The sequence below is a fragment of the Phyllopteryx taeniolatus genome, chromosome 1 (assembly GCF_024500385.1).
Source record: "Phyllopteryx taeniolatus isolate TA_2022b chromosome 1, UOR_Ptae_1.2, whole genome shotgun sequence".
NCBI classification, from domain to species: Eukaryota; Metazoa; Chordata; class Actinopteri; order Syngnathiformes; family Syngnathidae; genus Phyllopteryx; species Phyllopteryx taeniolatus.
Genome location: NC_084502.1, coordinates 49,439,140 through 49,451,973, shown reverse-complemented (window position 1 = coordinate 49,451,973; position 12,834 = coordinate 49,439,140). Strand labels below are relative to the sequence as shown.

At 44.1% G+C, this 12,834-nt stretch overlaps 1 protein-coding gene across 1 annotated transcript; it reads left to right on the top strand.

The window, feature by feature from the left end:
• Positions 1 to 9,398: 9,398 nt before the first annotated feature.
• LOC133476407 (pro-glucagon-like) lies at positions 9,399 to 10,378 on the top strand. The gene is made up of 4 exons (XM_061769808.1): positions 9,399 to 9,578; positions 9,661 to 9,760; positions 9,857 to 10,009; positions 10,151 to 10,378. Exons 1-4 carry the CDS (start codon positions 9,497 to 9,499, stop codon positions 10,188 to 10,190), a joined length of 375 nt encoding a protein of 124 aa, XP_061625792.1. The 5' UTR covers positions 9,399 to 9,496; the 3' UTR covers positions 10,191 to 10,378.
• Positions 10,379 to 12,834: the final 2,456 nt, after the last annotated feature.

Genomic DNA, 12,834 nt, shown 5'->3' with positions numbered 1-12,834 from the left:
GTTATGGCAGCGTGCAAGTCCTCAAGGGTGGGTAGGGGTGTACCGACAATCTTTTCAGCAGTTTTGATTGTCCGTTGCAGTCGGAGTTTGTCCTTTTTTTGTAGCAGCACCAAACCAAACTGTGATGGAAGAACACAGGACTGAGTTGATGACCGCTGTGTAGAACTGCCTCAACAGCTCCTGTGGCAGTCCGTGCTTTCTCAGAAGCCGCAGGAAGTACATCCTCTCCTGGGCCTTTTTGAGGACGGAGTTGATGTTGATCGCCCACTTCAGGTCCTGAGAGACTGTAATTCCATGGAACTTGAAGGTCTCGACGGTCGGTTGACGGTTGGCAGCTGGACAGCGTGAGGGGCAGCTGTGGTGTAGGATGCCTCCTGAAGTCCACGATCATCTCTACAGTCTTGAGCGTGTTCAGCTCCAGGTTGTGTCGGCCGCACCACAGCTCCAGCCGCTCCACTTCCTGCTGATATGCAGACTTGTCACCGTCTTTGATGATGCCGATGACTGTGGTGTCATCTGCAAACTTCAGGAGTTTGACAGCCGGGTGCGTTGAGGTGCAGTTGTTCGTGTATAGAAAGAAGAGCAGCATAGAGAGGACACAACCTTGGGGTGCCCCGGTGCTGATGCTGCGTGTGGATGAGGTGGTCTCCCTCAACCTCACCTGCTGTGTCCTGCCCATCAGAAAGCTGGATATCCACTGGCAGATGGCAGGCGAGACGCTGAGCTGGAGAAGCTTGGAGGAAAGGAGTTCGGGGATGATGGTGTTGAACGCTGAGCTGAAGTCCACGAACAGGATCCTCGCGTAGGTCCCTGCACTGTCGAGGTGTTCCTGGATGAAGTGCTGTCCCGTGTTGACTGTATCATCTACAGACCTGTTGGCTCGGTAGGCAAACTGCAGGGTGTCCAGCAGGGGACCTGTGAGGCTCCTGTGGTGGTCCAGCACGAGACGTTCAAAGGACTTCATGACCACAGATGTCAAGGCGACAGGCCTGTAGTCATTTAGACCCGAGATTGTAGGTTTTTTGGGGACTGGAATGATGGTGGAGCGTTTGAAGCAGGATTTTACTTTGCACAGTTCCAGAGATCTATTGAAGATCTGTGTGAAGACTGGAGCGAGCTGGTCCGCGCAGACTTTGAGGCAGGATGGGGACACATGGTCTGGGCCTGCCGCTTTGTTAATCTTTTGTTGTTTGAAGATGCGTCTCACATCCTGTTCGTGGATTGTTAACGCAGAAGTCAGAGGTGTGATTGTGGTCGGTGGTGCGGCTTGGTGGGTGTGGGGTGTGAAAGTGTCCTTTTCAAATCTGCAGTAGGTGGCTAGTGTACTTGTTCTCAGCTTGGGGTGATCGTCGCTTGTAATTGGTCAGCGATTGTAATGCATGCCAGACTGAGTGACTGAGCGCTAAACTGTTTTTCCAACTTTGCTGCATAGTTTCTCTTTGCAATGTTAATGTCTTTAGTCAGCTAGTTTCTAGTGTGATTACACAGGGTCCTGTCCCCACTTCGATATGCGTCCTCCTTAGCTTGGCGAAGTTGGTTCTGTTTGGCAGTGAACCACGGCTTGTTGTTATTGAATGTGCGAAATGACTTACACACACATCTTCACAGAAACTGATATAGGATGTGACAGTGTCTGTATATTCATCCATGCTGCCAGCTACATTTTCAAAGACACTCCAGTCTGTGCAGTCTAAACAGCTTTGAAGTTCTATCTTTGCTTCATTGGTCCACTTTTTCACTGTTTTCACTGTAGGCGTCACCCATTTAAGTTCTTGTCTGTATGTTGGTATTAAGGGAATTAAGCAGTGATCAGACGATCCCAGGGCTGCACGAGGTATGGCACGGTATGTGTTATTTAGCGTAGTATAGCAGTGGTCTAAAATGTTATTTTCCCTGGTACGACAGTAGATATGCTGCTTGTATTTAGGGAGTTCGTGGTTGAGTTTAGCTTTGTTAAAGTCCCCGAGAATAATGAGGGGTGAGTCCGGGTGTTTTTTTTTCAATTTTGTTTACTTGTGCGGCGAGCATTAGCAGTGCTGCGCTCATGTTAACTTGAGGCGGAATGTAAACACCGGCGAGAATGAATGATGCGAACTCACGAGGTGAGTAGAATGGCTTACAGTTAAAAAACAGCGACTCTAAATGCGGGCTGCAGTATGTGCTGAGCTCCGTGACTCCGTACACCATTTTTTGTTGATATAGTATATCCCGGCGCCTTTTGTTTTCCCCGCTGATTCCATGTCGCGGTCTGCTTGGTGAAGATGGAAGCCGGGAAGCATCACGGCGCCATCGGGTACAGCCTTACAAAGCCAAGTCTCTGTAATGCCCATGGCGGCGGAACGTCTGAAGTCTTTACTGGTCTTTATCAGAAGATGAAGCTCGTCTATTTTGCGAAAGTTGGTGAAAGAAAGTCCGGAGAAGCCTCCTTGATGTTTAGCAAGTCTCCCCTTGTGTAAGTGAGTCGCGTAATGTCTCCAAAGACGAATGAAAAACACAAAAACAAAAACAATACTAGAGCGCGCGTAACCAAGGCGTCCACACGGGTAGGCACCATCTTGTATCTCAAACATACATTCATTATATACACTGGTTAACAAATGAATTCTGAGTCCTTGTCTCTTTTACATTGTTGAAATCAAATGCTGCCGGGCCTAAATGGCCTCTCTGGTTGGATTTCTCATGAAAGGTCCATCTTCTGGCTCGTCTGGTGGGGGGATATGCTGCTTTGGTAGAAGAAGAAGAAGAAGAATCATCTTTTATTGTCATGAACATGCATGCATGCACACGAAATTTGTTCTCTGCATTTAACCCATCACAGTGAACACATACACATGTTAGTGGAACACACTGGAGCAGGGGGCAGCTGAAGCGCCCGGGGAGCATTTCGGGGTATCAGTGTCTTGCTCAAGGACACCACAGCCGTGAGTCCGGGGGATGTTGGCGGATGGTCCAGTCGGGGTTTTGAACCTAGGTCCCCCACGGTGGCAGGCGATGATCTTAACCATTGGGCCACGGCTGCCCAAACAACCCACCCCAGATGGGACTCGAACCCACAATCCCTGGCTTAGGAGGCCAGTGCCTTATCCATTAGGTAGTGGTAGTGGTATAGCATGCCGGTGTGCCATTTTGCGGAGGACGCCGCACGGCATTATAATGCGGCACACCTTGTCGGGATTGTACAGCAGCATACCCCCAGTCCTGTCCAGGCAGCGCCACCACCCCTTCAGCATGTCCTCTCAACAATGGAGGTCATTGTACCTCCGTTCTTGCTCTGTCTGAGGGTTGGTGAGAGGGGTCATCAGCCAGCTTTAAGTGGGTAGCCACGGTCGCCTGGGGTCAATTAAAGGAAGTGAGTTAACTACATTTACAGTTTACATTTATGTTACATACTACTACTGCATCACACACTATTGTTGCCATACAATCCAGAGGTGCTGATTCGGACTTTTCATACTTTACGCACAGGGGTTATTAACTTATTAACAATCGGGGGCTTGTTAGATCTGAAGTTGTAGTTTAACCAGCTAAAAACAGATAATCACTAACCTCCATCACTGACTAGTAATGATGATGTTAATACGGGATAGAATTTTGGGGCGCACATGCTCAATGTGTATCGGGGATCAATATTCGGATAATTACACAAATAAGTGTACTCACCAAGAAGCCACCCATCGCACACAGTGCCAGCTTGTAGTCTGTTCCCAACCATGCTGTTACTCAGAATGTATGAGTCGTGCGTTGAACCAGGCCACTTCGCCACAATGTTAGTTATTTGCATTTTCGCATCACATATGATCTGTACATTGATCGAATTCAATTGTTTCCTGTTGACATATACAAATTCATCATGTGATGGTGCTTTTATAGCAATGTGTGTGCAGTCGATAGCTCCGATTACATTAGGAAAACCGGCTTTCGCCGCAAATTGCGCTTTAGTCTGGGCCTGTTCAACTGCATTGTAAGGGAAATGGATATACCTGGCGGACAATCGGGTAATTCCGTTCCGCACATCTGCCATGGCTCGACTCAGTGTCGACTGGCACAGTCCTGATCGATCTGCCAGCTCCCTCTGGAATTCCCCGGTCGCTCGGAACCCCAGCGTGGTCAGCACCTGTGTTGGCACAGGCAGCACATTGCTTCTTGCGGTGTCGGACTCCAAGGCCGGCCGCAGCTCTGCGCACAGTTCCAGGAGGACTGCCCTCGGGAAGCTAAATCGGCTGATGAGCCAGTTGTCATCGTTCGTTAATAAATCCTTGCTGTCTCTGAACTAACGTTCTCTCCTTATTGCACCGTTTGCAATGTCTTCTTGTAGAGCTAAAGCAGCCATTGTTGTTATTGGTATTTTCTGCATCACTTTGCGCATGCTTTTATATCCACACGTGTAATTGCAGGCATGGGGGTGTGTTAATTGTTCATCACTGCTGTTAATGTGTGTCTGTTGTGCAGATTTATGTATTATAAGAGTGCCCCAGCATCACCTTCAGGTGTCTCCAAAGCACCAAAAGCTGCAGAAACGTGCGTACACCAGCCATGCACTTGGCGTGAGGCACCGCACATTTCCACGGTCATTTCACTCTTGATACATCTGACCTTTGCCGTGAAAAATAACCTTTTGTACATGAGGCCCCAGGAGAAGCTCATCCATGCTTTCATCTCAAGGAGACTTGACTATTGTAATGGTCTTCTGACTGGACTCCATAAAAAGAGCATTAAACAGCCACAGCTCATTCAGAATGCTGCAGCTCGGGTTCTGACATGAACAAAGAGGTCAGATCATATTACTCCAATTCTAAAGTCATTACACTGGCTTCCAGTCAGCTTTAGAATAGATTTTAAAGTTCTGCTACTGGGCTATAAATCACTAAACGGTTTAAGTCCTGAATACATGAATGAAATGCTAATGGTTATAAACCCAGAAGGGCTCTGAGATCGACAGACTCAGGTCAAATAGTGGAGCACAGAGTCCAAAGCAAACATGGTGAAGCAGCATTTAGCTATTATGCTGCACGCAAATGGAATAAGCTGCCAATAGAAGTGACGTCAGACCCAAGTGTGCATGTTTTAAGTCCAGGTTAAAAACTCTTCTTTTTTCTCACGCTTTTTAGAGCATTTCCACTTTTAAATTATATTTCTTGCATTGTACGCTTAATTTTTATTTAAAAAAATTCTCTTTGTTTTAAATGTTTATAAGCTGTTTTTTTTCCTTTGTTTTCAAATGTTTTTAATCATGTAAAGCCCTTGTGTATAAAATGCGCTATATAAATAAATTTGCTTTGCTTTACTTGATGAGTCATCATTTATTGACTGTCTGTATTACTCTTGTAATTTCCATCCATCGATCCATTTTCTGAGGCGCTTATCCTCACAAGGGTCGAGGGGAGTGCTGGAGCCTATCCCAGCTATCATCAGGCAGGAGGCGGGGTACACCCTGAACCGATCCAGGGATCATATAATGTATAAAGAATTATTTGGACATGCCCAAACTGCTCAGTCAATTTCTGACATGTACTACTTGTTGCCATTGCACCATGTTATTCACTCTCACCAGAGAGGACACATGACCAACATATCGTCAAAAATAATTGGTTTCTCAACACTCCAGCCTTCGAGCCTTCATGACTGCCACTGCATACATGAACTGACCACAGTGCATGACCGCAAAGCACACTTCACCTCTGTGCAGCAACCACACAAACGCTCACACACATAAACACAATGGGAGGCAAGTATGATGTTACTATATATATTCTTTCTTTGTTCTTGACTTTTATGTTTTATGTTCTTTTATGTGAGTCACTGATGGTGTAGTGGTACACTTGCCTGACTTTGGTGCAGGCAGCGTGGGTTCAGTTCCCACTCAGTGATGGTGTGAAAGTGAGTGCGAATGGTTGTCTGTGTCTATATGTGCCCTGCGACTGACTGGTGACCAGTTCAGGGTGTAGTCCGCCTTTTGCCCGAAGTCAGCTGGGATAGGCTCCAGCGTCCCGTGACCCTAAGCAGGATAAGCGGTGTTGAAGATGGATGGATGGATGTTCTTTTATGTTATTTGCAATGTATGCATTGTTTGTGGCTGCATATATATATATATATATATATATATATATATATATATATATATATATATAAAACAATTCATTTATGTATCAAAGAAATCAGGTGTCTTTATTTCTGCTATATGGATATTACTGCATGACTCTGTCTGACTAATTTATGCTTGCAGTTCTGTTTTGTGGGCATATTTTGTTATGTACAGTAGTTTACCTCTGGGTGATTGGTAGGGGTGGGTAGTGGTTCTAGAAATGTATTTGTATGGATGTTTTGTGTTGTGTTGTTTAATATGTTGTGTTGACTGTTTTGTGTGTTAGAGCCCCTCTAAAAAGATATGATTAATCTCAAAGGGTAATTTATATTCCAGTCGCGGGCACTTCTTACATGGTTGGGGGTATATAAGTTACCTTGTATCCATCCTTACGTGTTCATAGTACATACAATAAGTTATCTTTACTCCTTGACCAGGCCACAGGCTTTACATTTGAGAGGGAAAAACATGGTGAGCACTAATTGCAATAAGGCAAAATAATACAATTTTACAGTGTATTCCAAATTACATGTTTTGTGCCAAAATACCCCTCCTTGAGCCGTCATCTTACTGTGGTTGAGGGGTTTGTGTGTCAGATGACTGGGAGGGATTCATAGTTGTGCCGCTGGTTATCCGCATTCAGAGGAGCCAGATGAGGTAGCTCGAGCATCTGGGTATAATGCCCCTTGGACGCCTCACTGGTGAGGTGTTTTGGACATGTCCAACCAGGAGGAGGCCCCGGGGACGACCCAGGACACGCTGAAGTGACTACGTCTCTCGGCTGGCCTGGGAACGCCTCGGGAGTGCCTGGGGAGAGGGAAGTCTGGGCTTCCCTTGTTGAGCTACTGCCCCCCACGGGACCCAACCTCGGATAAACTGAAGAAAATGGCTGGGTTGGATGGAGTGACAAAACAGGCCTAAAAATAAAATCACTAAAAAAATGAACACTAATCAATTAAGGTAATGGTAAAATAGTTTACCGTAAAATAATCTTGGGCCAAACATTTGTACAATATTGAATCTAGCAGCCAGGATAGAAAGGTTAAGTTAGAAGTACAGATTCAACTCTTTTACTTGAGCAAAGTAAAATTAAAAACTCTGAAATGTAAGCAAATAGTTTCCCTTTTTTTAACTTGCCTAGTACTTGATGACTTGATCTCTATTTCTGTATTTTTCAACGTCGTTTTGTAATCTGTGGAGATCGAAAAAAGTAACAGACCTATTTTGACAAAGGAAAAAGTAGAATGTACAGATACAGTAGCTGTTTTCAAATGTAGGGAGTTAAGTAAAAACAGTGCTTAAAAATAAATAAAGTATATTTTGATCGGAGGGGCAAGGTGTCCGACTGGTTAGAGCGTCAGCCTCACAGTTCTGAGGGGTTCAATCCCCGTCCCCGCCTGTGTGGAGTTTGCATGTTCTCCCTGGGCCTGCGTGGGTTTCCTCCCACATCCCAAAAACATGCATGAATTGGAGACTCTAAAATGCCCGTAGGTGTGAATGTGAGTGTGAATGGTTGTTTGTTTGTATGTGCCCTGCGATTGGCTGACAACCAGTTCAGGGTGTACCCCGCCTCCTGCCCGATGATAGCTGGGATAGGCTCCAGCACACCCGCGACCCTAGTGAGGAGAAGCGGCTCAGAAAATGGATGGATGGATATTTTGATCGGCTCTTGCTAAAGTGGTACCATGGTAACAGTTGGGATGCTAATAAATTAAAATACTATCCGGAGTGCAGAAAACACAAAATTGATGAGGATTTGCTATTGTGCCACATCAGATACTTCTGTATTCTGAAAGAGAATATTTTAAATGCTAACATGCTAACAGTGATTATTCTAATATAGAATAAAATGTGGAGCGTGTTTGTTGGATAATCTATGCCAGAGCATTGTCATGAACGGAACAGAGGATAGGACTCAAAAATGCACGACTCCAAAACAAATGGACAGTTTCAAAAAAGAGAGGTTTAATATACGGGCAGAGGTCAGTACACAGGCAGGCAATCCAAAAAAGGCAACAGTATCCAAAAACATGAGGCAAAAAGGCGAGGTTGATAATCGGAACAGAGTCTAGTCTTACTGTGAGTCTTTAACGTGGAAACAAGGAATGCTGGAACGCGACAACAAGGTACAACGAACTTGCGATGAGAAAGAATGAGACACGAGGTTAAATGCAAGGGGTAATTAGGGTGAACGAGGCACAGGTGGTGAAGATGCTCTCAGGAGCAGGTGTGTATGAAACAGGGGGAAGACAAAAACCGGAACACACACCCATGACAAGCATCTTGCCTGGTGTGTTTTCGATGGTGCCAATGGGACTTTAATCAGAATGTATTGGGAATTGTGTTGTCATGGTAACAAGGAATAATAATTTAAAAAAATGTCATCGCTTATCAGACGCATCTTTTGATATACCATTTGTGTGTGGGTTGGGGGTTTCAACGGTGTGAGCTATATTAACTGCCAAAAATGGCAAAATCCATCAATCCATTTTCTTTACCGCTTTTCCTCACTAGGGTCCCGGGCTGCTGGAGCCTATCCCAGCTATCTTCGGGCGGGAGGCGGAGAACAGTGACGTGCGGTCAGGGTAGGCAAGTGAGGCATATTTCCTGTTCAAATGCATAGGAAGCGCAGCTACGAGTCACATGGAGTCCTCGCTCCCATGATGCTTCAAGACACCACGCACACATCCATTCAGGCAGGCTGTGATTGGTCCGTGGCTTCACACAAGAGACATTGGTGTTTCCTCATTACATCGCCAATAATATACGTTTTATCACACATGCACTGCACTTACTGATGTTTAACAGACTGTCTAATATATTTAATGAAAGTGTGTGACATTTAATCTTTCTTACCGACCAGAAAAGCCACTAAAAGTGGACAACAGAGTCTGGTATGTACGGTGCCCCAACCAGCATGTGGCAGTGCCGAGTTGTAGTCAGTGCCTCACCAATCATGAACCTAACCGCACGTCACTGCCTGAACCGGTCGCCAGCCTACCGCAAAAATAGCAGAATGTAAAGGCATTTTTTAAAACTGTATAATCATATTACCGATATGAACTGTCTCCTAAAAATGGAGAAATTCTGCCTCAAATGGCTATCATTCCTAAAAGGTATAAATGTGAGTCCTCAAAATGAAAGCTGAAAATCTTCATGTCAATCACGTGATTGTTTTATGTAAAATCTATTGTGCTGGCATATGAAGGCAACCTCATAAAGGCTGCAGTTAAGGATGTGTTGTTTCCTCACACCTGCTGCTGTCTTCAGGAGTTCTGACCATTGACCTGTGTCGAGAGGACACCAGCCGCTGTGTTTTCAATCAATCCATAATGAGGAAGAGGGTCATCTTCTGTGGGAGGTGGCTGCAGGCCATTGAAGAACACCTGCGAGCCTTTATAAGGTGATGATATCATGGTCCATGGTCCACTCTCACAGCTTCTCGCTGGCTTCATTTCCTCTAGACAGTGTTGCACTTCACTACAGTCTGCCCAAGGTGAGTTGTCGTCCTTCAAAACCTTCAGACAGTGAAGAGTACTTGAATTTAGAAAGAGCCTTTGTGCTCCTGTATCGACCAGGTCAGTGGAGGATGATCCTACTCATGTGGTGCATGCTCGTCCCCTTCTTCATTTCTGCCAGTAAGGAAATTGTGTTGGATAAAAGAAGTCACCTGATGAGGTATTTACATCATATATGGTAACAAACGGATGATAGAGTATAGAGCTTATTATAGTAGGGAAAGTTCATCTTTCGTCCATGCTTTTCCCCCTCTAGATGGCATTCGTATCAGATGGAAAAGGAACAAAACATAATTCGGAACTACAAGAGACATTCCGAAGGGACTTACACCAGTGACCTGACTGGGCATCTGGATAAAATGAAGGCCAAAGACTTTGTGGCGTGGCTGACCAGCACCAAGCGAGAAGGGTAAGCTCGAAACTGTCAAATGTAGAAATGGAGCAGAGACAACACAGTTTTGAGGGAAAAGATTCTGTTGAATGATTGGCTATTTCACTCAAGTGTGTAGACTCTTTATATAGTGTAATACACGTTATATTTTCATTGCAGATGTCATGGAAAGCTGCTCAGAATCGCAGCAGATGTTTAAGAACTTGTCCCAGGAGCATGTAAAACTGTCCCCATTAAAAGTGATGGATTATTATTGTTATTATTTTTTTTTTTACATTACTATTATTAGTAGTGGCAGCAGTAGGAATGGTATTTATCAAGATTTATTAAAGGATTTACTTTATTTGTTTTCATTTTAAAGGTATTTTCTTTAGCTGCAAAATTTGTTATACTACACTTTCAGCTTTGAGAATAAAGTCTTCCCAGCCGGCAATGTTTCTCTATGTTTTGTTATTATTATTTGTCATTATTGTGCATACTTTGGTAGAATACACAATGAATAGATATTTTATTGCAGAATGACGGAGAGTGAATGAAGAGGTACTTTTGTGTTGATGTACTTGTCCTACCACAGGGAAGTGCTGTTGCTCAGGAAATCATGCATGCAGCTAGTGTGCTCATGATCATTTGGCTGGAAAAGTCACCTTGTGGGCGTGAAGGCTTTGTTTGCTTATGCAGTCCAGACCACATAGTTGACACACATCAAAATGTACGCAAAACTTTGATGGGATATTGTGTTTAATGAGAGAGTTTTTTTGGGTTGGGGATATATCTGGCTGCACGTGTGGGTTATGAATGCAATGGGCTATTAAGGATGGGGGTGTTGACCCTGGGGAGAGATTTGTCTCAAATTTATTTACACAAATATATCCGCAATTTACAGGTGTTTTTCAGATCCACAAATACAACCATTCGCACTCACATTCACACCTATGGGCAATTTAGTGTCTTCAATCAACCTACCATGCATGTTTTGGGGCTGTGGGAGGAAACCGGAGTACCTGAGGAAAACCCATGTAGGAACAGGGAGAACATGCAAACTCATGCCGGATTTGAACCCGGGTTCTCAGAACTGTGAGGCAGAAGTGCTAACCAGTCAGACAAGGTGACGCTGCGATGTACAAGTTTTTCAAATACACAAATATTTCCTCAATTTACATCCATCCATCCATTTTCTGAGCCGCTTCTCCTCACTAGGGTCGCGGGCGTGCTGGAGCCTATCCCAGCTGTCATCGGGCAGGAGGCGGGGTACACCCTGAACTGGTTGCCAGCCAATCGCAGGGCACATAGGAACAAACAACCATTCGCACTCACAGTCATGCCTACGGGCAATTTTAGAGTCTCCAATTCATGCATGTTTTTGGGATGTGGGAGGAAACCGGAGTGCCCGGAGAAAACCCACGCAGGCACGGGGAGAACATGCAAACTCCACACAGGTGGGGCCGGGGATTGAACCCGGGTCCTCAGAACTGTGAGGCTGACGCTCTAACCAGTCGGCCACCGTGCCGCTATCAATTTACACTATTTATTTTTTTTTTTTTAATGTGTGTGCCTTTATCACGACTTATCATTTTAAAATATTCAATTGTGCTCGTGAATTGTTGAAGGTGCGTTTCTGGATTAGCGGGCACGTGCATTTATTTTTTAAATGAACGTAATGTAGTTTTCAAGATATTCACACACACACACACACACACACACACATAAAAGATGATTGAAATTGAAATTGAAATGTACCTGTATGTAATAAAACTCCCTACCGCAAAGACTGTCTGCAGCCAGGTTGGCATCGCAAAAATGAATCAGTTCTCAATTGCCTCACGTGGATAAAGGGTTTGTTTTTAAAGGTATCAAAAATATTTGAAATTTAGATTAAGATATAAAATAAGACATTGAAATCTTGAAATACCAGCATTCTTTTTAGATCCAGTAGGTGCCAGTATTGAGCGACAGCAGCCTGATTTGCTTAAACTACCCTGAACTAATAAGTGCGATGGAAACACAAACCACATGGGAGACAGGAACAGTACTGAACTTTCTCCATTTACAGACAATATGTGTAACTGTGGACTAATGAAGATTGAGACTTTAAGAGAGTTTTGTAAACTTCTCCAGCTTTATACAAGTTAATATATAAAGTTCTGACTTTAACCCGATTGAGATGTTGTGGCATAACCTCAAAACAGCTTTTCACACCAGACATCCCAGGGATCTTGCTGACCTGTAATAGTTTTATAAAGGGAAACTGTCCAAAATCCATCCTGATTTTTGTGCACATCTGATCTGCAACTACAAGAAACAGTTGGTTGAGGTTAACCAGTTATTAATTCCAAGGGTTCACTTACTGTATGTACCCTTTCTTCCCTGTCCTGTGAATAATTGTTTTTTTCAATAAAAATCCGAAATTTGTTGTTGTTTGTGTGGTATTAGTTTAAGCAGACGGTTTATTCTTGTGATTTAGATGAAGATCAGACTACATTGGATGATCAATTTATGATGAGATTTCAGAAATTCCAAAGGGTTCACATCTATATTTTTTCCTCACTGTAAATGACTGCCCAAACTTTGCACATCACATTCACATCCATGAACAATTTAGAGTCTTTAATGGACCTGAGATCCATGTTTTGGGAATGTGGGAGGACGCCGGCGCCACGGCAGAAAACCCACGCAAGCTCAGGGAGAACATGCAAACTCCACACAAGAATGCCAGAACCCAGATTCAAACCTCAAACCTCACAATTGTGAGGCGTACATGCTAACCTCGCTTATCGTGCTACACATAAGGATAATTTGCTTGAAAACTTGAATTGAATCAAAATCAAATGTAGTACCCTTCGGAT

Coding starts and splice junctions, on each gene's coding strand:
- LOC133476407 (XM_061769808.1), top strand. CDS start 9,497: ATGGTCCATGGTCCACTCTCACAGCTTCTCGCTGGCTTCATTTCCTCT. Junction 9,579..9,660: donor TTCACTACAGTCTGCCCAAG/GTGAGTTGTCGT, acceptor TGTATCGACCAG/GTCAGTGGAGGATGATCCTA. Junction 9,761..9,856: donor AAAAGAAGTCACCTGATGAG/GTATTTACATCA, acceptor TTCCCCCTCTAG/ATGGCATTCGTATCAGATGG.